The 23,617-nt window shown below is 33.6% G+C and overlaps 1 protein-coding gene across 3 annotated transcripts in view; it reads left to right on the forward strand.

Moving 5' to 3' along the window:
• LOC136033555 (solute carrier family 15 member 2-like) overlaps positions 1-23,617 on the forward strand; it is a 58,305-nt gene that overhangs the window by 15,779 nt on the left and 18,909 nt on the right. For 2 of the 3 annotated variants that reach the window (XM_065714303.1, XM_065714305.1), the window contains 4 exons: positions 1,985-2,104; positions 4,074-4,348; positions 11,551-11,636; positions 21,835-22,008. In XM_065714303.1, the coding sequence (XP_065570375.1) occupies positions 1,985-2,104; positions 4,074-4,348; positions 11,551-11,636; positions 21,835-22,008 (655 nt within the window). Of the gene's footprint in view, positions 1-1,984; positions 2,105-4,073; positions 4,349-11,550; positions 11,637-13,341; positions 13,425-21,834; positions 22,009-23,617 lie in introns of all 3 variants that reach the window. The other variant, XM_065714304.1, reaches the window with a different exon arrangement.

The following is a 23,617-nucleotide window of genomic DNA, read 5'->3' on the forward strand; positions in this document are numbered from 1 at the left end:
AGAAAATTTAAACGTACTACTAATCAACGGACGGTACTAATCAACGTACAATTATGGATTTACACACAAACCAGGGACTGAATTTACCGGTACCTTAAATTGTTAGGCCTGGGTATGATTTGGTAAACAATCGGAAGTTAAATAAAAAAAGTTTTCCAACTGAAAGCAAGAAACAGATTTGAAACCTATTTGAATATTGTATTCTTCATGAAGGGAGCTATCTCCTCCTTAGCTCCTTTCTCTTTACTGAAGTTTGACTTGTGTCCAAGTTTTAAAAGAAAATTTTCAACTAGATATTTTTTTAAGACTCTTCTTATTTACGGAGTATTTATGTTTTTTTAAGTTTTAAAATTGCTCCTTACTTTAATGAAATTTAAATTATCTTTTAGTTAAATAGAAATTACCTTTTCTATTTGTTTAATTACATTTCAGGAAATAGTAGTTTTCTGAATATATTACTTTTGGTAACGCAGAAAAAAACATCAATATTTCAATGATTTCTGTTTGGATTTTGATGTGTAATCAGACAGTTCATGGTAAGCGAACTGTAAGTAAGGAGCTACCCGGCTCAATAGTAACCGAAAGTTTAAAAAACAGAATCTTGATACCAATAGATATATCAAAAGAATTGGCTTACTATGCTGATGCCAAATATATAAGTTCCATTAACTTTAGTCACACCTGGGAAAATTTTAGAGATTTTTTGAAAAAAAAATGTGATTTTTGAAAGAAAGGGGAAAGACCCCTCGAAGTTATAAAATTTTAATAAAAATCATACCATCAGATTTATTTTATCAAAGAGCCTACTGTAGGGGTTTCAAGCTCCCATCTCCAAAAATGTGGAATTCTGTAATCTTTTATAGAAGAAAGATCACGGATGCGCGTATATTTATTTTTTTCCCAGGTGTGATCGCATTGAACCAGTGGGCCTATTGAACATAATCCTCTAGATCCTCCGAAGTTTCATTCCAATACACACAGCCTTTCCCTTAGCCTTGTGAGAAAAAAAAATTGTGAAAAAACTGTTTTCGTCCATAGCAAGACCTAACTTAGTTGAGGTATACCTTTAGTTTTGGTCCCTCTCAAGATTTTTTTTCTTTAATGCAATTTTTTTAAATAGTCGCTGCATGGGAATTTTTTTTTATGGTTTCTTCCGTATACCGATTTTTTTAAACGTTAAAATTTCTCCTTAATTCTCATCACCAGCGCACTTTAAAATTAAATTATCATTTAGGTTTACATTGAATTCGTGAAGCTACAACGTTCAACACCAATGGTATCACGAGACTAAAAAAACATTTGTTTAGATAAGTGCTGCCGTAGTTTATTTGCATAATGTATGTTTGTTTCCTTTATCTGAGTATTTTCTTACGGTTTGTTGGCGTTCATTATTTTGAAAAAATACATCAAACTTACTCCGCTTGTGTTTTAAAAAATAATGCGTCTATATTGTGACCCTTAGTTTCAATTAATAGAGATTTATATTAATAGATTAATGAATTGATAAAAAGAAAAATTATATTAATAATTTAGATATCAGAAAGATATTAGTTAATATAGAAATATAAAAATAGATTTGTATTATTTGTATTATTTATATATAAATTATATAAATATAATCAGGTACTCATGCATGTAGGTAATCATGATTAAGGGAGGCTGACAGAGCTAAATACTAAATTAATGGAGAGTGCAGAACTCTTTTCTCTCTTTCTTTCTGTTCTTTCTTAAATTTTACTCCTATGTTTAAGGGGTTACTGTAACCAAGGGAAAGTGCAAGTTAAGTGTTTGGCTGTATAATTCATTTTTGTTTAGCAAACTCCTTATCTCTCTTTCTCTCCCCCTCTCTCTCTCTCTCCCACTCCCTGTGTTGGACTCAGGTAGTTGTTGCTATGATGGCTTCTCAAAAGGAGCAATAAAAATCTACATTGTTTATGGTACGTAACTTACAATAAAATGCATCAAATTGAATCTTTCTTTTCAGGACCATTCTCTATGTCAGTATTCTTTATGCAGTTGGCAATGTTGTGTTAAGTGTTGGCGCAATTCCAAACACAGAATGGATTGGAGCACCAGTAGAAGACGCTTATGGAGTGCCTCAGACGTATGTGTCTACTGCTTTCTTATGACTAAAAGTCGGATTTATTTTAGTGACTATAAATTGTATTATTTATATAAGTTATATATTATTAATAATTATATATTAATTATAAATTAATATATAAGTTATATATCACATATAAATTATATTTTAGTAACTATTAATTGTAGTTGCTTCAAACTCCTAATCCTCCTTTAAATGCGATTCTCAATAATGTAATAGGTATCCAAGTCGTTGCAACTACTTATTCTGCATATCTACTTGCATATGTACTCTGCATATGTACATTTACTTTTGGAAGAGGGTTGTTCAAAGCCCTCAAGGATTCAAAGGGAAATATGGCACAGAGCCCTCCATACTTTTCTATGTAAAATTTCGACTAAGTCTGAAGTTTGGAAAAAAAGTCAAGGTTCATAAAGATAAAAAAGAATATAAAATTCCGTCCACATTTAGTTCCTTACTAATAAAGAGCCTACCAGGTGGCCGTGTTTTCTCAGTTTTTTAAACTTTTTCTGAAAACAATTTTATTTTTGTTCTGTTTTCAATTGTACTTTCTTTATTTTAATTCAAGGGGTTTCAAATCAGCAATTTTAATTGGAATAATTGGAATAATTCAATGCGTCCTTCCTGTTTATTCTTCACAGAATCATCACTTTCATTCGTTTTTGTATTCTCCTTGGGGATTATTGACGATCTCAGAATTAATATTACCGACTAAACAAAGAAAGAAAGATATCAAAATAAAGAAAAAAAAACAAGGGTTATACGGCCAGTAGAAGGAAAAGAAAATGACAAACTCTACAACAGATACATCGCCTGTATGCTATATATCCCCAGATATAAACGCCTCAACATCACGGAACATCAAAAGCCCACCCCTCACCAAAACCATACAAAGACACAGATGGAGCTACCCAGGGCACGTACTACGCATGGACGACACCAGAATCCCCAAGCAAGCATTCTTTTGACTGCCCGAAAGCACCCGCCGTATAGGACGACTCCGTCGTACCTTCAACAGCGACCTGCGTCAATATAGGAGGTGGCCTGCCTCCTTATAACCAGAGTGGGAAGACATTATCGCTGCTACCAGTTACAGAGACAATTGGAGACTCTTATTAGACACCTTGGGTACCTCTGGAGGCACAGGAAGATCTAAGGATAAGGGTAAGGTATACGCCTTCCGGGCGTAAGGGTAAGGTAGTTCTGAATATGCCTAGTTTTATATAGGTGAAATGTCTGTTGTTCAGTTTGTCTTTTCTTTTCCTTCTTCTGGCCAGGGACCCCTTCCTTTCTTCTTTTGAGATCTTTCTGTCTTTGTTTTGTCATGGCTGGCGATCTCGGCTTTATATCTTTCATATTACTAACTACTTTGCTCAGTGGCACGAGCATAACACATTCCTTCATCCCATCGTAATTTCCGTTCACAAAGTCATTTCCTACTAGTTCTTTGATTAAACTACTACCGGACATTAATTCCTCAGGTCCTTCCATTTCAGCAAGAAGATATTAATTTTCATTCTTATTCAAGTGTTTCTGGTGTCTGGCTAATTACTTCCCCGTGGAAATCCCCCCTCTCTGTAGTCCCCGTGGAAATCCCCCCTCTCTGTAGTCAACCCCCCACGTTCAAAATAAATTTTAATGTGCTTTTAAAATATTTAGCACAGAGCCTTGTCTTCAGTAAAATTTATTGTAACTATTTTGAGTATTTATCAACAGTGGTCATAAAAACAAATAAGAAAAGTCCCTCGAATCGAAAACTCTAGAAAATTTTAGTTACCATGTTTTTTAGCCTAACAATTGAATTTGTTTTTGCATAGCACGTATTTAATATGCTTTTAGTCCAGCTAAAGTTCTACTTTAGTGTAATGCCTATGGTAACTTAGAATTATTTTTTCGTTTTTAATTTTAGCTTCACTCTTACTTTTCTTTAAAAAAAAAAAAATTAAGAAGACAATAATAATTTTTTCAGTGTGGTATCCCTAATTGGCCTTTTCATCATCGCAGTAGGAACGGGTGGTATCAAGCCTTGTGTTGCAGCATTTGGAGGGGACCAGTTTATTCGACCACAGCAAGATCGGCAGTTGGAGACTTTCTTTTCCATTTTTTACTTCTCAATCAACGCTGGTAGTTTACTATCAACAGTGGTGACCCCAATTCTTAGGGATGAAGTGGAATGCGCTGGCGTAGAAACCTGCTATCCTTTGGCATTTGGGGTACCAGCTATTCTCTTTGCCGTTGCTCTGGGTAAGCAAATTTGTACAGCTTGCTATAAAGAGTAGGATATAAGTTTTTGGTAACAGCTCTAAAATTAAGAATTTTTGTTTAGAAAATTTAGAATTCTTTGTCAAGTTTTATTATAATGTAGTTTTGGTCAGAATTTGTATTTTATTTTTAATTATAATGTTTCGTTACTGGCAAAAAGCACGTAGATGTAGCAATTTCCTGGTAAATGACCAACTTTCTATGATGTCATTGCTAGCAATTTCCTGGTAAATGACCAACTTTCTATGATGTCACTGCTAGCAATTTCCTGGTAAATGACCAACTTTCTATGATGTCACTGCTAGCAATTTCCTGGTAAATGACCAACTTTCTATGATGTCACTGCTAGCAATTTCCTGGTAAATGGCCAACTTTCTATGATGTCACTGCTACCAATTTCCTAGTAAATGACCAACTTTCTATGATGTCACTGCTACCAATTTCCTGGTAAATGACCAACTTTCTAAGATATCACTGCTAGAAATTTTCTGGTAAATGACCAACTTTCTATGATGTCACTGCTAGCAATTCCCTGGTAAATGACCAACTTTCTATGATGTCACTGCTACCAATTTCCTGGTAAATGGCCAACTTTCTATGATGTCACTGCGCCCCGCTAGCGGTGAAGAAACAAGGAAAAAGATAGAGGACACACTAGTGCTAATTGTGCAAAACCTTCCTTGTTGTTCGGGATGGGGAGGGAGCTGTAACTTCTCTGTGAAGGATTCTAGACAATGGAGATTCTAATGATTCAATTTACATTTTGATCCGACACCGATTTGATGTTCCCGTAAGTTCATTTTCTTAATAAACTTTTACTCTTCCGCTTAATTACTGTTTTTGAATCAGCTTCAAGAGATTGTTTGTTTGTAGCTTAGCATTATCTCTTTGAAGAAATTTTTAACTTTCGGCTGTTATGGGCCGAACTTTGTTCTGTAACCATGACTAACTAAGATGGAGAACTGGATGAATGTGACAACTTGAAACAAATTTGAGTAGAGAAAAAAAATCATTTTTTTAATCGCAAAGATAATAACACACATGTCTTCATTGCCTTTACATTTGGTTGTGATGATAGATGGCAATGTCTTATTTGACAACCTGTCAATACTTGCATTGATGGATGACGGTGAACAGCAAGTATTTTAAAACTGGAAAAATACTGTAAATTCACGTGGGTTTCCTTCACTGTTGCCCTAATAAAAGTCAGGAAATTTTAGAGATCTTAAGCAATTACTGATCCACTAAACTCCTATCCAGTATTGCAGTATTTAACACTATAATAAAAAAAAATCAACAAGATTCAATGAAATCAAAATCCAATTAAAACAATAATAATAAAAAAATTAAATAAATTATAATGTGCGACCAAATAAGGTTCATCAAAAACATAATAGAAAATGAACTACAGTACATTTTTTGGGGGGGCCATCATCAAGTTTGTTTCCTTAAATAGAAAAAAAATCTGTTTTAAAATGGAATCAAGTACCAACAATATGATTTAACATAAAACAAACTTACTACCCTATATATGGGCTAGCGCTCTCACCAGTCTCCCGTTCTCTAACCTAAATTTTAACAAGTGTTTTTCTGAATGTATTTTAGAATGCAAAATATTCACTCATTTGGTGACTACTTATGTGTTATTTACTGATTAAATTTCAAAAGATATGAAAAAGCATTTTATTTTTAATTTTTGTACAATCTACTGAGCCCTCCTTTGTCCTCTATTATGTTTATAAAGAACTATTACTGCTCTTACATAATAGTATATATTAAAGGATTTTATCAAGGATATACTAGTTTGACCCCCCCTCTCAAGAAAACAGCCACTTTCATTAATGCTTGAGCAACGATTTAAGGTTATAGCTAGGAATCAGGGCGTTACACCTTTTACAACAGCCATTGTCAGATAGCGATCAGAAAATGGGCTATTTTTTTTTTTATTTCTTGCATGACACAAATAATTTATGCAGAAAAACGGCCAAAATACCGAAAAAATTATTACAATACGTTGTAATATACTCAAATTTTACAACAATGGGGAACATTTTCCTTTCCCATGTGACTGGTGTATTATGGTGTAATATGCACGATGTAACTGGTGCATCAAACACTCAAATACTACGTCATCATCTTTGCTCATTCTTTCCATTATTAAACAGTTCGTGGTAACGAACTGTAGTAAGGAGCGACCCGGCTCAATAGTAAACGAAACTCTAAAAAACGGAATTATGATACTAATAGATACATCAAAAGGATCGCATTTTTATGCTGATTTTAAATATATAAGTCTCAAAATTTAGTCTTACTATCAAAAGTTACAAGCCTGAGAAAATTTGCCCTATTTTGGAAAATAGGGGGAAACACCCCCTAAAAGTCATCACGTTCGACGTATCAGAGAACTTTAGCGTAAAGAGCTGATTCTTGAGGAGGGAACAGCCCCTTTCATACACGGAATTATTTCTGTTCGTTTTTTTAACTGAAAGTAAGGAGCGACATTAAAACTTAAAACGAACAGAAATTACTCCGTATATGAAAGGGGCTGTTCCCTTCTCAACACCCCGCTCTTTACGCTAGAGTTTGAATCCTTATCTCAATTCTACTTTATTAAACAGTAAATCTTTCTCTCAATTCTACTTTATTAAACAGTGAAACTTTAGCGTAAAGAGCGGGGTGTTGAGAAGGGAACAGCCCCTTTCATATACGGAGTAATTTCTGTTCGCTTTAAGTTTTAATGTCGCTCCTTACTTTCAGTTAAAAAACTTGTTTTTTTATTTAATTTGCTTTATGGAGCCAGTTAAATTGGCAATTGAACTACCCATGCATGAAACTTTAAAAACTGATTTCCCAGAATTTAGAGACAATGCTTAGCCTACAGCATTGCTATTTAGACAACTAAATTGAAATATATTTTTAAAATGAAATATGAAGATTAGGTTTGTTTGTTATATCATGTTTTATTAAGCAGCAAAATCGTGTTGTTTGGATAACTGAAATACGTCAATGCTATTTGTTATCTCTTTCAAATAAACTAATATCTCATTTTTAGTTTTTGTTTTTGAAATGTGGTCTTGTGATTCGGCAAAAAATCAAATTCAAATAACTGATTTCCACATAAAGTCTACGTGTAAAGTTTAAAGTCCATAACGTATTCTAATCCTTAGTCATTTCTGAAAATGTTATTTTCTCTGTCAATTTAGCTATAAAAAATATTTAAAAGGAACAATCACAGTTGTTCTACAAGTCTTGATTATTTAGGGGTAATTCAGGGATTAGTTTTTGTAATTTACCAGGTCCCCTAAACCCAAAGGTGTTAAAAATACTTTGTACTTGGTGTTTGTTTTCCAATGATATAGCTGACCACATATTCTTGGAGTTTCTAATCGAATTTTAATCAAACTGTACTCAAATTACAAATACAGTAATCAAATTACATATACAGTAATCAAATGGTAACGTGGACGGTCCAAAAAATAAGTTACCTACTGCAAACGTAGGGTGTCATCTGATTCTATCCTAGTCTGTATCCAAGAGGTTCTGAATTAAGTCTTTTTGCCTCAGAAGGACTACATTATTATTATTTTTTTTATTCTAATGAACATATGCGAACCTTGTATCAAATCAAAGTTATATTGATTTGATATATGCATGTATTGGATTCACAAAGCTTCTTGATCACTAAGGTCCTTGCGTTGGCCCTGCAGTGTGTTGTTACAGCTGTACTCGAACCCTGGGGCCCCAATTATCAAGCTGAGATCATATCTACCATACCATCAGGGTACTTCTCTTTTGTGTTAGTTTGGTAATAAGGAATTGACCACAAAATTGATTTCAGTTTTAATTACTGTTCCAGTGTCTAGCCTACATATAGTTCATGGCTCATTCTAAAACTGAGTCTTTCCTAAAGAAATTGTTTTCTTATGCGGCAATACGGCAATTGTTTTCTAGTAGCTGGACTCGTACCCTGGGCCCCCTATTACCAAACTGAGATCAAACCTATTGTGCCATCAGGCTACTTCTCTTTTGTGTTAGTTTGGTAATTAGAGTTTGGCCAAAAAATTGATTTCAGTTTCTAAAACTGAGCCTTCCCTAAAGAAATTGTTTTCTTATGCGGCAATTGTTTTCTAGTAGCTGGACTCGTACCCTGGACCCCCTATTACCAAACTGAGATCAAACCTATTGTGCCATCAGGCTACTTCTCTTTTGTGTTAGTTTGGTAATTAGAGTTTGGCCAAAAAATTGATCTCAGTTTTAATGAATGTTCCAGTGTCTAGCCTACGTATAAAGTTTAAAGTTCGTGGCTCGTTCTAAAACTGAGTCATTCCTAAAGAAATTGTTTTCTTGTACGGCAATTTGGCACAATTCAACAAGACTTGAAAAAAATGAGATATATTTATAATTTCTCACTTCTATTACATGGCAGGTGTGACAAATCAAAGAAGTTATTTTTGAGTGAAAGCACTGTTTCCAGATATTTTGGAATATTGACATAAAAAGTAAAAAACTTTTTAACCATTTTCTACTTCCTTGTAACGAAAAATAGTTACGATTAAGCAATTTTATGAAAGTTTAACATACTGTGAGGAAAATATTTCCATTGCCAGACGAAGAAAAAGATTCTTTTAGGCATTTTCTACTTTACTATAGTAAAAATTGATTACAGCTATGGCTGTATTTGAATGGGCCACATACTGTGAAGAAATTATGTCCATTACCAGATGAAGGCGAAGATTTTTTTGGGTTTTTTTACTTTACTTTAACGTTTATAGTAACTTTATAGTAACTATAGCCGTTACAGCGATAGCAACGGCTATACTTTTATAGGGCTAACGGTTTTATTATATATTTAACGGTTTTATTTTATTATAGCAACGGCTATATTTTTATACTGTCTCTGCTTTTGATCAAAATTTTCGTTTTTGAACACTAGTGACTCTAGATCTTAAGACTGGTCGAAATTTAAAATTATCGAAACTCCGGCCGTGTTTTGGACATTTCTTCGTTTCTTTATACTTTTCTATTTTATATTGCTCTTTTTTTTAGAAATATGTTTTTTCTACATTAGCCTTTACAAAATAAGATTAATTTTTGTATAATTTTGTGCTGGAACAGACTTACAGAGCCAATTGTGGTCGAATATTGACTTTATAAAAAGTGAACAGTAGCTTCTTTTATCTTTAATTTGAATCCTAGCTGTTTTTCTGATCCATCCATCGTTTTCCAAAATAACCTACCTAGTTGTCAAATTTTGTTGTAGTGTACTAAAAAAAAAACGAACAGTAGTTTTTATACTTAATTTTGATCTCAGCTGTTTTTCTACCCGCTATAATTTACCCCCCCCCTCTAATGTGCAAATATATTACCCAAATTTGTATTTAAAATGTTCTTTGGTCTAGTAAAAAATAGACAACAGCTTTTATGTGTTTAATCTAAGCTTTAGATTTTTTTTTTTTAATCTGGCCTTTTTCATAATCTGTTCATCGTTGCATAAAATAACTCACCTATTAATATTGGTCTACTAAAAAACTGAACAGAATATTTTATCTTTAGCTTGAATTCTAGATTTTTCTGATCTGTTTGTCACTGTAAAACAGAACTGATCAAAAACTGATCTTCGTACACAAAAACACCACCAAGTAGTCACAACGTTATTGCACAATCAACTATTACCAAAAAACTATATATTAAGATTCCCAGTTTCAGAGACACTAATGACGCGGTATGGCACATTCGTTTCCAAAAATGCACGCTTTAACCCATAGCTGATCAAGATTTATGATCCACAAATAAATTTGAAGAGCGGCTTTAACCCATTTACTTTCAATTTCAGCGGTTTTTCTAATCGATTTATCTTCGTACACAAAAACACCACCAAGTAGTCACAACGTTATTGCACAATCAACAATTACCAAAAACTAAATATTAAGATTCTTTGTGATCCACAAATAGTTTTGCAACATAGCTTTGTGATCCAAAAATAAATGTGAAGAGCAGCTATAACCCATACTTACTTTACATTTCAGCGGTTTTTCTAATCGGTTCATCTTCGTACACAAAAACACCACCAAGTAGTCACAACGTTATTGCACAATCAACAATTACCAAAAACTAAATATTAAGATTCTTTGTGATCCACAAATAGTTTTGCAACATAGCTTTGTGATCCAAAAATAAATGTGAAGAGCAGCTATAACCCATACTTACTTTACATTTCAGCGGTTTTTCTAATCGGTTCATCTTCGTACACAAAAACACCACCAAGTAGTCACAACGTTATTGCACAATCAACAATTACCAAAAACTAAATATTAAGATTCTTTGTGATCCACAAATAGTTTTGCAACATAGCTTTGTGATCCAAAAATAAATGTGAAGAGCAGCTATAACCCATACTTACTTTACATTTCAGCGGTTTTTCTAATCGGTTCATCTTCGTACACAAAAGCACCACCAAGTAGTCACAACGTTATTGCACAATCAACAATTACCAAAAACTAAATATTAAGATTCTTTGTGATCCACAAATAGTTTTGCAACATAGCTTTGTGATCCAAAAATAAATGTGAAGAGCAGCTATAACCCATACTTACTTTACATTTCAGCGGTTTTTCTAATCGGTTCATCTTCGTACACAAAAACACCACCAAGTAGTCACAACGTTATTGCACAATCAACAATTACCAAAAACTAAATATTAAGATTCTTTGTGATCCACAAATAGTTTTGCAACATAGCTTTGTGATCCAAAAATAAATGTGAAGAGCAGCTATAACCCATACTTACTTTACATTTCAGCGATTTTTCTAATCGGTTCATCTTCGTACACAAAAACACCACCAAGTAGTCACAACGTTATTGCACAATCAACAATTACCAAAAACTAAATATTAAGATTCTTTGTGATCCACAAATAGTTTTGCAACATAGCTTTGTGATCCAAAAATAAATGTGAAGAGCAGCTATAACCCATACTTACTTTACATTTCAGCGGTTTTTCTAATCGATTCATCTTCGTACACAAAAACACCACCAAGTAGTCACAACGTTATTGCACAATCAACAATTACCAAAAACTAAATATTAAGATTCTTTGTGATCCACAAATAGTTTTGCAACATAGCTTTGTGATCCAAAAATAAATGTGAAGAGCAGCTATAACCCATACTTACTTTACATTTCAGCGGTTTTTCTAATCGGTTCATCTTCGTACACAAAAACGCCACCAAGTAGTCACAACGTTATTGCACAATCAACAAGTTGTATTACAGTAAGTTTTTTCCAGAGGAATGATCCTGCTTATTAATTAGTTATTACTAATTAACTAATTACTATCAATTACACTTATTAGTTTAGTATTTGGTTTTGGTGACTTGATTAAATGGTTTTGGGTAGTCTAATTTTGCAATTAACTCTTGGTTTAAAGGTCTAACTGATTTACTCTGATTCACGCGTCCTAGTTTTGCTTTTAGGATGTCATCTTCTGTAGAATTCAAGAAATGGTATCATAGTCTAGAAAACGACACCCATCTGGTAGGTAAGGGGGTCTTGGTTTGAGTCTAGTTCTTGGTAGCTAGCGATTAATATGTGTTAATTTTAGAAACTAATCACCAAAAATTGTCTTAAAGTGGAGTTAGTTTAATTAAGGCTGATTTATTCATTAAATTTATTCATTAAGATTTTCATTAAGATTTCCTAAAGTAAAAGTGTATTTCAATTAAAAAATGGAATTAATTTAATCAATACGAATCTATTCGGTCAAAAATAAAATTAACATTTTGTTTTCTTTATGAAAAGTAGTTGTCAAAAATTGTCCTAAAATAAGAACATATTTCACTCAAAATAGAATTAGTTAAATTAATGCTATTCTGTTCAACGTGCTAGTCATTCTGTTTCTCTGCTAGTCAAAAATAAAAATGATTTTATTTATTTTTACAAAGACTAGGGTATTTAAAAAAGTTGGTCCTAAAATAAAACAATATTTAACTAAAAATTTAATTAATTTGACTAATGCTAATCTTTTCAGTCATAAATGAAAATTGACATTTTATTTATTTTTGTGGACTCTAGTCGAAAAACTTGCCCTAAAATAAAAGCGTAATTCACTTAGAAATGAATTAAGTTTAATTAAAATAGAAAATACGCATTTATTTCGTATTATTTTTACATTATTTAGTAAATATGGATACTAATACTATTGAATCTATTAAGTTGTTCTTTGAAATAAAATAAAATTTTGTGAAATTGGTAAACATAAGAAACCAATTTGTAAATTTAACATTTACTATAAGTAAAATTGGTGAATTCACTGCAAACTGTTTCTAATTAGAACAAGAAAATGACTATATTTTTGTATTTTTATAAAATGTGAATTTACTGATTAGGTTAAAAATCACATAAAGTATTAACTCTCTCGAAATATGTTTTTTATAGACGATATTAGTTATCATATAAGTATAAAAAATAAAAATTTATAAATACGCTTCTACTAAAGTTTTATAAATACTGCTGAATGGCAGAATAGCCATTTTCTGCCAGAATGGCCGAAAAAATATCAAATAGTATTTTTTAAATAGCATAAATTTTTAATAGGACCTAATTAAAATTGGAAAGTTACAGCATTTTTCTGTTTTTAATTACTGATTTTGCGAAAAATCATATAATGTAAGTCTCCCAATTTTTTTTTATTGTGTAATAACAATTAGTTAATACAAATTACAAATATGTTATTTTGCAATAAAAATTATTTAATATAAATATAAATAAGTACAAATTTATATTCTTATCTATGAAAATTTATAAATTTACTTCTACTATTATCTGTAAATTCTGCTAAATTGCAGAATGGCAGAATGACCGTTTTCTTGCGACCGGCGGAAAAATATTGGTTTCTAACGGTATAGGACAATTCCGGTCTTAGGCAACAAAGTATAAAAACGCATCCTGATTGCATCTTATTATTTTACTTTTTATAGCGGTTTTTGTTGCTGGAAAAAGCTTGTATATTATCAAACCACCTGAAGGCAATGTGATTGTAGATACGATGAAATGCATGGGGGTTAGTATAACTATTTTCGTTTCTATGCTTTTGTCTTTTCTTGCTTGACTTTAGGGTCTGGTTATACATTTAGTGTCTTGTGTTTTAAACTAGCTTGACAAACAAACACAAAGTAGAAACGACAGGACAAAGAAGACGGCCCTTGGACATAGAACCGAAATATCCATTGAATTGAATTCTAGTGTCTTGGAAAAAAAATTCCTTATTTTTTCTACTTTGTTTTTGTTTAATATGGAAAGGCAGTGTGGTCTTCGTCGCTATTTTAGACTAGTTTAACCTTTGCAATGGTTCTTTATCATTAATGCACTATAGACATGGCTCTGGGACAGCAGCGAGAGAAAAAAAAAGCCGAGAATTCTCCTTGTAAGAAACAAAAAAGACTAAGCTATAAGCGTAGAGAAGTAAATGTGGAGAAGGAAAAACATGTTAAGAAAGCAACTTCTTAATAAGCAGAATAACTGTAGCTGGCATAATTTGCGTGCAGCCCCACTATACTCCCCCCTTATTTCTATTCTCCCAATGTGTGTCTTGTTTCAACCCATGCACCTGGAAATTGAACTGTGACGGAACAAGAGCTGGAAGAACAATTGAAGGAGTTAACTGCATGATTAATCTTTAGCTTGAGGACTAAAATATAGCTAAATGTTGAAGCAGAATGCATTGGAAATATATAATTTGGGCTTTATATTTACACATTAGGTGAGGGTGGGATTAAAGTATGACGGGGCTGCATGGAAAATGTGTTAGCCACAATTATTCTGCTCATTATAAAGTATGAATCTATACTTGTTTATTCGCAACTTGGCGTTTTTACCTTTTAGCAAAAAACAATGAAAAGGTATTAACTTGCTTTAAAAAAAAATTGGAAACGTGTTTGAAAGCTCCTAATCGATGAAACAAAAATCTTTATCTAGAAAATGCATCTGTGTACCTCCACGTTTTTTCTGTCTATAATTTCTAGCTATATATATTTACTCATCTATCTATATGTATATACTATAAAAGTGTTAATGCAATCTTTTTAATAGAAAATTTAAATCAAATCCTGCTTCAAAGTTGCTAAGCAATTTATATGAATACTTTCATCTAAAATAGACAATCATATATTTTGACTTGGTTTTCTTTCTATAATCTCTTTCAATATTTTTTTTTATTATTGCGCAATTAAGTCTCGGGCTAATTTTAATATAAAATAACAAAAAGGCATTGATTTGTTTTTCATTAAAAATTAAATCGGAAGCATATTTGTCCTTGCTATTCTTGTCCTTGCTAAACTTTAAAAAAATATTAATACAATCTCTTGAGAAAAGATTAAAATTGAAAACTTATTTGAAACTTGCTAATGGATGTGAACAAAAATGTCGTCTAAAATACAGGTCTATGTATTTCCACGTGTTTTCTGTCTATATGCTTATTCAATCGCACGTTCTTTGCCTTGAGCTACTTTTAATTAAATAAAAAAAAACTAATTTTTTTTAGCTGAAAGTAAGGAGCGACATTAAAACTTAAAGGTAAAGGTAAAGGTAAAGGATACGGCATTAGACTTTACAGTCCCTACCGGCGGTGCTGATCTCCGTTTCTTGGCCCTTCAGCCAGGAAGTGCAATGGGGGGTTGGGGGCCAGCCATCCTGTGCTTTCACACACCCTTCCTGTTTACCTTCCCCAGATTTCTCCAGGAACGAACAGAAATTACTCCGCATATGAAATGAGTTGTCCCCTCCGCAATCCCTCGCTCTTTACGCTAAAGCTTTTAATTGTTTTAAAAAGTAGAATTGTAGCAAAGAGTCAAACTTTAGCGTAAAGAGCGAGGGATTGCGGAGGGGACAACTCATTTCATATACGGAGTAATTTCTGTTCGTTTTAAGTTTTAATGTCGCTCTTTAATTTCAGCTAAAAAAATTAATTTTTTTAAATTTAATTTCTGAACGTTTTTGAATTAATGCATGTTTGGTTTTGGCTCTCCGCACATAAATTATTAGGGCTTTTACTAGGACTTTTTAACGAACGTTTTTATTAGTAAAAAATATTGTAACTTAAGAATTTTTAAACGAACGTTTTTATTAGTAAAAAATATTGTAACTTAAGAATTAACTTACGTAACTAGGACTATGACTAGATTTTACGCATATGAGGGGTTCTAAAAATACTTTAGCATAAAGAGCAAGATATTTATCTCCTCCTAAATACCTCGCTCTTTATGCTAAAGTATTTTTAGAACCCCTCATATGCGTAATAATCTCTGTTCGTTTTAAGTTTCATTGCTACTTCTTCCTTTCGGAAGAAAGGACTGTGGGGAGTAAGTCATCCCCAAAGACATAGTTATTATCATTTTTGACTATGCTGAACAAAATGGCTATCTCAAAATTTTGATCCGTTGTTTTTGGGAAAAAGTGAGCGTGGGAGGGGGCCTAGATGCCCTCCAATTTTTTGGTCACTTAAAAATGGCACTAGAACTTTTCATTTCCGTTAGAATGAGCCCTCTTGCGACATTCTAGGACCACTTGGTCGATAAGATGACCCCTGGGGAAAAGAAAAAAACAAAAAAACAAATGAACATTACAGTAGAAAAACAAACAAATAAACATATATACAGCAGGGTTCTCTGATGCGCTGAATCTGATGGTGTCATTTTCGTTAAGATCCTACGACTTTTAGGGGGTGTTTCCCCCTATTTTCCTAAATAAGGCAAATTTTCACAGGCTCGTAATTTTTGATGGGTAAGACTAAACTTGATGAAACTTATATATTTAAAATCAGCATTGAAATGCGATTCTTTTGATGTAGCTATTGATATAAAAATTCAATTTTTTAGAGTTTTGGTTACAATTGAGCCGGGTTGCTCAATACAGTTCGTTACCACGAACTGTTTGATAAAAGAGTATTAACGCAATATATTTAATTAAAATTTTCAAATTGACACCGGATTAGAACTTGATGATCGATGCATGTTTAAGCGTATCTCGCTTAGTTTTTATGGCACTTGGTATTAACCAAGTGGCATTTAACGATCACACATTCTTTTGGTCTGTCGGTCGATCTGTCTGTCTCGGTTTTGCTAGTTCAGGCACTTCCAGATAAGCTAGGACGATGAAATTTGGCTGGCATATCAGGGACCAGACCCGAATAATTTAGAAATTTGGGGGGATTGCGGGGACGGTTAATTCGGAAAAATTAGAAAAAATTAGGTATTTTTAACTTAAGAACGGGTGACCAGATCTTAATGAAATTTGATGTTTATAAACATATCATGTTTCAGAGCTGTTATTTTAAATCACGACCGGATCCGGTGACATTAGGGGGAGTTGGATGGGGAAAAATAAAATCTTGGATAACGATTAGAGTGGAGGGATCGGGCTGAAACTTGGTGGGAAAAATAAGCACAAGTCCTAGATATGTGATTGACATAACCGGAACGGATATGCTGTCTTTGGGGGAGTTGGGGGGAGGTTAATTCTGAAAAATTAGAAAAAATGAGGTATTTTTAACTTACGAAGGAGTGATCGGATCTTAATGAAATTTCATATTTAGAAGGATTTCGTAATTCAGATCTCTTATTTTAAATCCCGACCGGATCCAGCATCATTGGGGGGAGTTGGGGTGGGGGAACCGGATATCTCGGGAAATGCTTAGAGTGGAGAAATCAGGATGAAACTACGTGGGAAGAATAAGCACAAGTCCAAGATGCGTGGCTGACGTAACCGGACTGGACCCGCTCTCTTTGGGGGAGCTGGGGGGATAATACGGAAAAAAAATTAGACAAAATGAAGTATTTTTAACTTGCGAACGGGTGATCGGATCATAATGAAATTTGATATTTAGAAGGATGTTGTGCTTCGGAGCTCTTTTTCTAAATCCTGACCAGATCTGGTGACATTGGGGGGAGTTGGAAGGGAAAACCGGAAGCCTTGGAAAACGTAAAAATTGAGGTATCTTATCTTACGAATGGTTGATCGGATCTTAATGAAACGTGATATATAGAAAGATTTTATGTCTCAGATGTTCCATTTTTAATTTGAATTGGATCCGGGAACATAGGGGGTTGGAGGGGGAAACAGAAATCTTGGAAACCGGAAATCTTGGAAAACGCTTAGAGTAGAGAGATCGGGATGAAACTTAATGGGAAGGATAATCACAAGTTCTAGATACCTGATTGACATAATTCAAACGGATCCGCTCTCTTTGGGGAGTGGCGCTAATTCAGAAAAAATAGAAAAAATTAGGTATTTTTAACTTAACAACGGGTGGGATCCTAATGAAATTTGATATTTAGAAGGAACTCATGTCTCAACTCTTATTTTAAATCCCGACTAGATCTGGTGACACTGGGGGGAGTTGGAGGGAGAAACCAAAAATCTTGGAAAACGCTTAGAGTAGAGGGATCGGGTTGTCGTAGATACGTGATTGACGTAACAGGACTGGATCCGCTCTCTTTGGGGGAGCTAGGGGGGTTCATTGCTTTGACGAATTTGGTGCTTCTGGACGTGCTAGGACGATGAAAATTGGTAGGCGAGTCAGGGACCTGCACAAATTGACTTGATAAAGTCGTTTTCCCCGATTAGACCATCGGGGGGGGGCTGAAGGGAGAGGAAAAATTAGAAAAAATGAGATATTTTTAACTTACGAGTGGGTGATTGGATTTCAATGAATTTTTATTTAAATCCGTGCGATTGTGATTAAAGGATTAAAATCTGAGATAAAACTCGTGATTAAAATCCGAGTGGGTGATCGGATTAAAGGACCTCGTATCTCAGAGCTCTTATTTTAAATCGCGACCGGCATTAAGCCTCTGATTTTCCTTTTAAGTCAATCCATTGATTCTTAGAGTTTTGCTAGAGCTCATGCCATATGAGCTCTTGGGTCTTCCGGTCTCGTCACAAGTGCCAAATAATCTCTTTTTATGGAAGTGTAATGGTTTTAGACACTACATTGGTTGTAAAACCAATTTATGTCTGTATTAGTCAAGGGTAATATCTATATTAGTCGGGAGTAATGTCTATATAAGTTGGCGGTAAAATATATATTAGTCGGGGGTAATGTCTATATTAGTCGGGGGTAATGTCTATATTAGTCGGGAATAATGTCTATATTAGACGGTGGTAATGTCTATATTCGTCGGGGGAAATGTCTATATTAGTCGGGGGAAATGTCTATATTAGTCGGGGGTAACGTCAATATTATTCGGGGGTAATGTCTATATTAGTCCGGGGTAATGTCTATATTAGTCAGGAGTAATGCCTATATTAGTCGGGGGTAACGTCTATATTGGTTGGGAGTAAATACCTAAAAACCAATGTTTTTAGGTAAGGGTTCTTATGGTTTTATGGAAGCCCTTCTTTTTTTGTAACTTTGTGTCTATATTAGACGTCCAAATTGAGTAGTGAGCGCGCTAAATTTTTAATACACGAGACCAGTTTGAGTCTTGGTGTCGCTGACTGGTAATGGCAGACAGCGGTGTGACTCTGTAAGCCCAGACACAGTCGACCCATCTCTAAACGGCTATCTTGAAAAATTCTGGGGCAAAATACGGGAAGCATCAGGTAATATGCCCCCAACCACTCATGGCGCTCCCGGCCGAAGGCAGATAATCAGGAGATCGGTGCTTGCGCTATGCAGACCATTAGTCAGCATGCCAAAAAAAAAGTTGTATTAGACATGGTATGAGATGCTCTTGAATACTCTTCATCTAGAATTTAACCATATATAAAGTATAAAATCAAATATAAAGATTGCTACCATGACAACTTGCAAATTCATAATGTGACATCGATGTCCGCTTTTTGTGCAATTAAATAAAAAAACTAGTTTTTTAAACTGAAAGTAAGGAGCGATATTAAAACTTAAAACGGACAGAAATTATTCCGTATATGAAATGGGTTGTCCCCTCCGCAATCCCTCGCTCTTTACGCTAAAGTTTTTAATTGTTTTAAAAAGTAGAATTGTGGCAAAGAATCAAACTTTAGCGTAAAGAGCAAGGGATTGCGGAGGGGACAACCCATTTCATATACGGAGTAATTTCTGTCCGTTTTAAGTTTTCATATCGCTCCTTACTTTCAGTTTAAAAAACTAATTTTTTATTTAATTTCTGAACGTTTTTGAATTAATACATTTTTGATTTTGGCTCTCCGCACATTAATTAGTAAAATGAAATTTGCATATTTTTTTTTTTTTTTTGGCTAAACGGCTTTCTCTTAGTTTTGATTAGACGATTTTGAGAAATAAGGGGTGGGGAAGGAGGCCTAGTTGCCCTCCAATTTTTCGGTTACTTAAAAAGGCAACTAGAACTTTTAATTTTTAACGAAAGTTTTTATTAGTAAAAAATATACGTAACTTAAAAATTAACTTACGTAACAAACTTGTATGCTCTTATATTTTTTATTATGTATATGAGGGGGTTTGTCCCCTCGTTAGTACCTCGCCTTTTACACTAAATCTTAAGTTTTGTCCCAATTCTTTAAGAATGACCCCTGAATCAGAAAGGCCGTGGAATAAATAGTTGAAATTACTAAAAACACTTAGCATAAAGAGCATAAGGCCCCCTGGGAGGGGGCCTAGGTGCCCTCCAATTTTTTTGGTCACTTAAAAAGGGCACTAGAACTTTTCATTTCCGTTAGAATGAGCCCTCTTGCGAGATTCTAGGACCACTTGGTCGATACGATGACCCCTGGGAAAAAAACAACAACAAATAAACACGCACCCGTGATCTGTCTTCTGGCAAAAAATACGAAATACCACATTTTTGTAGATAGGGGCTTTAATTTTTGGCTATAGGGTTCTCTTTTACGCTGAACACGATGGTGTGATTTTCGTTAAGATTCTATAACTTTTAGGGGGTGTTTCTCCCTATAAATACAAAATTCCACATTTTTGTAAATAGAAGCTTGTAACTTCTGTAGTAAGGTTCTCTGATACGCTGAATCTGATGGTGTGATTTTCGTTAAGATTCAATGACTTTTAGGGGGTTTTCCCCTATTTTCTAAAATAAGGCAAATTTTCTCAGGCTCGTAACTTTTGATGACAAAGATTAAATTTGATGAAACTTATATATCTAGAATCAGCATAAAAATTCGATTCTTTTGGTGTATCTTTTAGCATGAAAATTCCGTTTTTTAGAGTTTCGTTTACTATTGAGCCGGGTCGCTCCTTACTACAGTTCGTTACCACGAGCTGTTAGATACTATTTGTTATTTATAAGCTAAATTCTAGCCAGTGGCACTGATTGGGCAGTTGAGGGGCATTTGCTCCTCTCCTTAAAAAAGAAAAACTGTTTGAAGTAGGGTGATATCCTGGATTTTTTTGGAGGGGGACAAAAATAATTTTTTGGGAGGAGGGATACAAAAACACCTTGAAAACAACACATCGAAAATTTGTTTATATACATTTTTGTTACGTTTTTACGAGCTGAAAAATGTTTCTTTTTTTGAGGGGGAGGGGGCAAACCTCCTAACCGCTGGATACGGCCTTGATTTGAAAGTTAAATTTTCTTTGCTTAATTTAATTTTGTGCTCTCAAACTTTTGGTTATTTTTTTGTAAAAAAAAAGTACAAAAGGTGATACATGGAAAATGTAGAAACATCACGAATTTTTATTCTTTTCGGATGGGCACGGACTCAGGGCCCGATATCTCCTTATTACAGCATATCGTTAAACATTTAGTATTTGCATAAGCCTTTATGTGGATAAAGGATGATCCTTTTTGGTCAACCATCTTAGGTTAAATGGAAAGCAAGTCGTCCTGGGCTGGGGTGAGAGGATGTCGTAAGGAAATATTTAAGGGAAATGAGAACTTCCTGAAAAGGTTTAAAGAGGGAGGCTTCGGATAGATTGGAACGGAGGAGGAGTGTGTGTAGCTATGTTGGTCTCCGGTGGCTTGGTGCTACAGAAAGTCGTTAGTAGTTGCAGTATTGGTGGTAGTAGTTGTACAAATTCCATCAAAAATATTTAAAAATCAATATATCTTATATTTAGTACGTTAAGTGGCTTTAGAGCGATCATAAGGCTGCCTCAAAATTTTTTTACAGCATATAATTTTTACCAACTCGATTTTCAACCCTGATATATCATTCAATTCTGATGTCAAAGAGAAATGGACTGAGTATTCGCAGGAAAGACATTTATTGGTCGGTTGTCAAGTCAAGCTGCCGAAAACCTGCTGCAAAACAATTCAGCTCCTGTTAGGATCTACCTTGTGACTGCACTAGGTGAAATAACTTAAACACTAATATCCTATTTATACCTAATATCCTGTTTTCTTAATTTTTTCTTATTATTTATTATTGTTATAGTATTCATTATCATTATTATATGGTTATTATTATAATTATTAGCATTATTATTATTACCAATTATTATTATTATCCATTATTTAATTTATTGAAAATAATTTGTTAATATATTATATGTACTATTTTAGCACGCAATATCGCGCAAGTTTAAGGCGAAAAAAGGTGAAAAGAAAAGAGATCATTGGCTGGACTACGCAGACGATAAATACGACACTTCTCTAATTCAGGACTTGAAAGGTGTCCTTACTATTGTTCTTCTATACCTTCCAATGCCTTTCTTCTGGGCTTTGTTTGATCAACAGGTAAGCACCTTTTCTACTTGATATCTATATATTCGTCTTATTCCTTATTTCTCTATCCTTTATATTTTCCTTTGCCTTTATTCTGGGCTTTGTTTGATCAATAGGTAAGCTCCTTTTCTGCTTGATATCTATATATTATTCTTATTCCTTATTTCTCTATCCTTTATATTTCCCATTGCCTTTATTCTGGGCTTTGTTTGATCAATAGGTAAGCACCTTTTCTACTTGATATCTATATATTCTTCTTATTCCTTATTTCTCTATCCTTTATATTTCCCATTGCCTTTATTCTGGGCTTTGTTTGAGCAAAAGGCAAGCACCTTTTCTACTTGATATCTATATATTCGTCTTATTCCTTATTTCTCTATCCTTTATATTTTCCTTTGCCTTTATTCTGGGCTTTGTTTGATCAATAGGTAAGCACCTTTTCTACTTGATATCTATATATTCGTCTTATTCCTTATTTCTCTATCCTTTATATTTCCCATTGCCTTTATTCTGGGCTTTGTTTGAGCAAAAGGCAAGCACCTTTTCTACTTGACATCTATATATTCTTCTTATTCCTTATTTCTCTATCCTTTATATTTTCCTTTGCCTTTATTCTGGGCTTTGTTTGATCAATAGGTAAGCACCTTTTCTACTTGATATCTATATATTCTTCTTATTCCTTATTTCTCTATCCTCTATCTTTCCCATTGCCTTTATTCTGGACTTAGTTTGGCCAACAGGAAGTAGCTTCTGTACTCTGTGTAGTTAAATCTCCCTCATATTCTGTATCTGTCAATCCTACATCTGTAATGACTTCCTTATTTTAAATATTCATGTAATATAGCTTCAAAAAATATGTTTTATCGTTCACAATCACAGAAAATTTAAATTCAGTAAATATTTTAATTTTATTTGCCAAAATTATGAATGTTAATTAAAATAAGTGCATATAGGTCAAATTGACAAATAAATTGAAGGCTAAACATGAAAGTTAGCTAACTACAAAATAATTTTTACAGAACTTTCATGTTCAGTTCTGCATCGTCTATGATGCTCTTGACAGCTGTGAATGTCATCCACATGCGAGAGGTCACCCTTATAATTTTTATTTTGCTGTTTTAATTTTAAAGATTCAGCATTCTTGGTTTTTAGTTTTTCGTATTTTTTTCATGATGGTCTTTTTCTGTACGTTTTCTTGCACTGAGCCCAACTTTACTTCAAGTTTTAGTTCAAATAGGTTTTAGGTGATGTGTGGCCGGCTATTGTAATTTAAGTGAATTTTGCTCAATGTGAATTAAAGGCGCTTATTGCTCGTTTTCAATTAAACATAAAATGTTTTTCAAAAAGTGTAAATTAATAGATTGCTTAAATTTGTTTTGTCAATATTGGTGCTGAAATTATTGTGACCTTATAATAATTATGATTATATTTTAATTGTAATTATCTTTATAATTATAATATGATCATTCCTTTAGTCGTTTCGATTCTTTCTTCATCCTTCTGTCAGATAATTGGGATACGTATTTCCAAACTTAATAAAAACTAAACTTTCAACTGCTTTGAATTTTTCTAGAACGTAATACGAATTTGTTCTGTTACAACAAAACGCGGTCTCATTATC

Source organism: Artemia franciscana, chromosome 12 (assembly GCF_032884065.1).
Source record: "Artemia franciscana chromosome 12, ASM3288406v1, whole genome shotgun sequence".
In the NCBI taxonomy this organism is placed as follows: Eukaryota; Metazoa; Arthropoda; class Branchiopoda; order Anostraca; family Artemiidae; genus Artemia; species Artemia franciscana.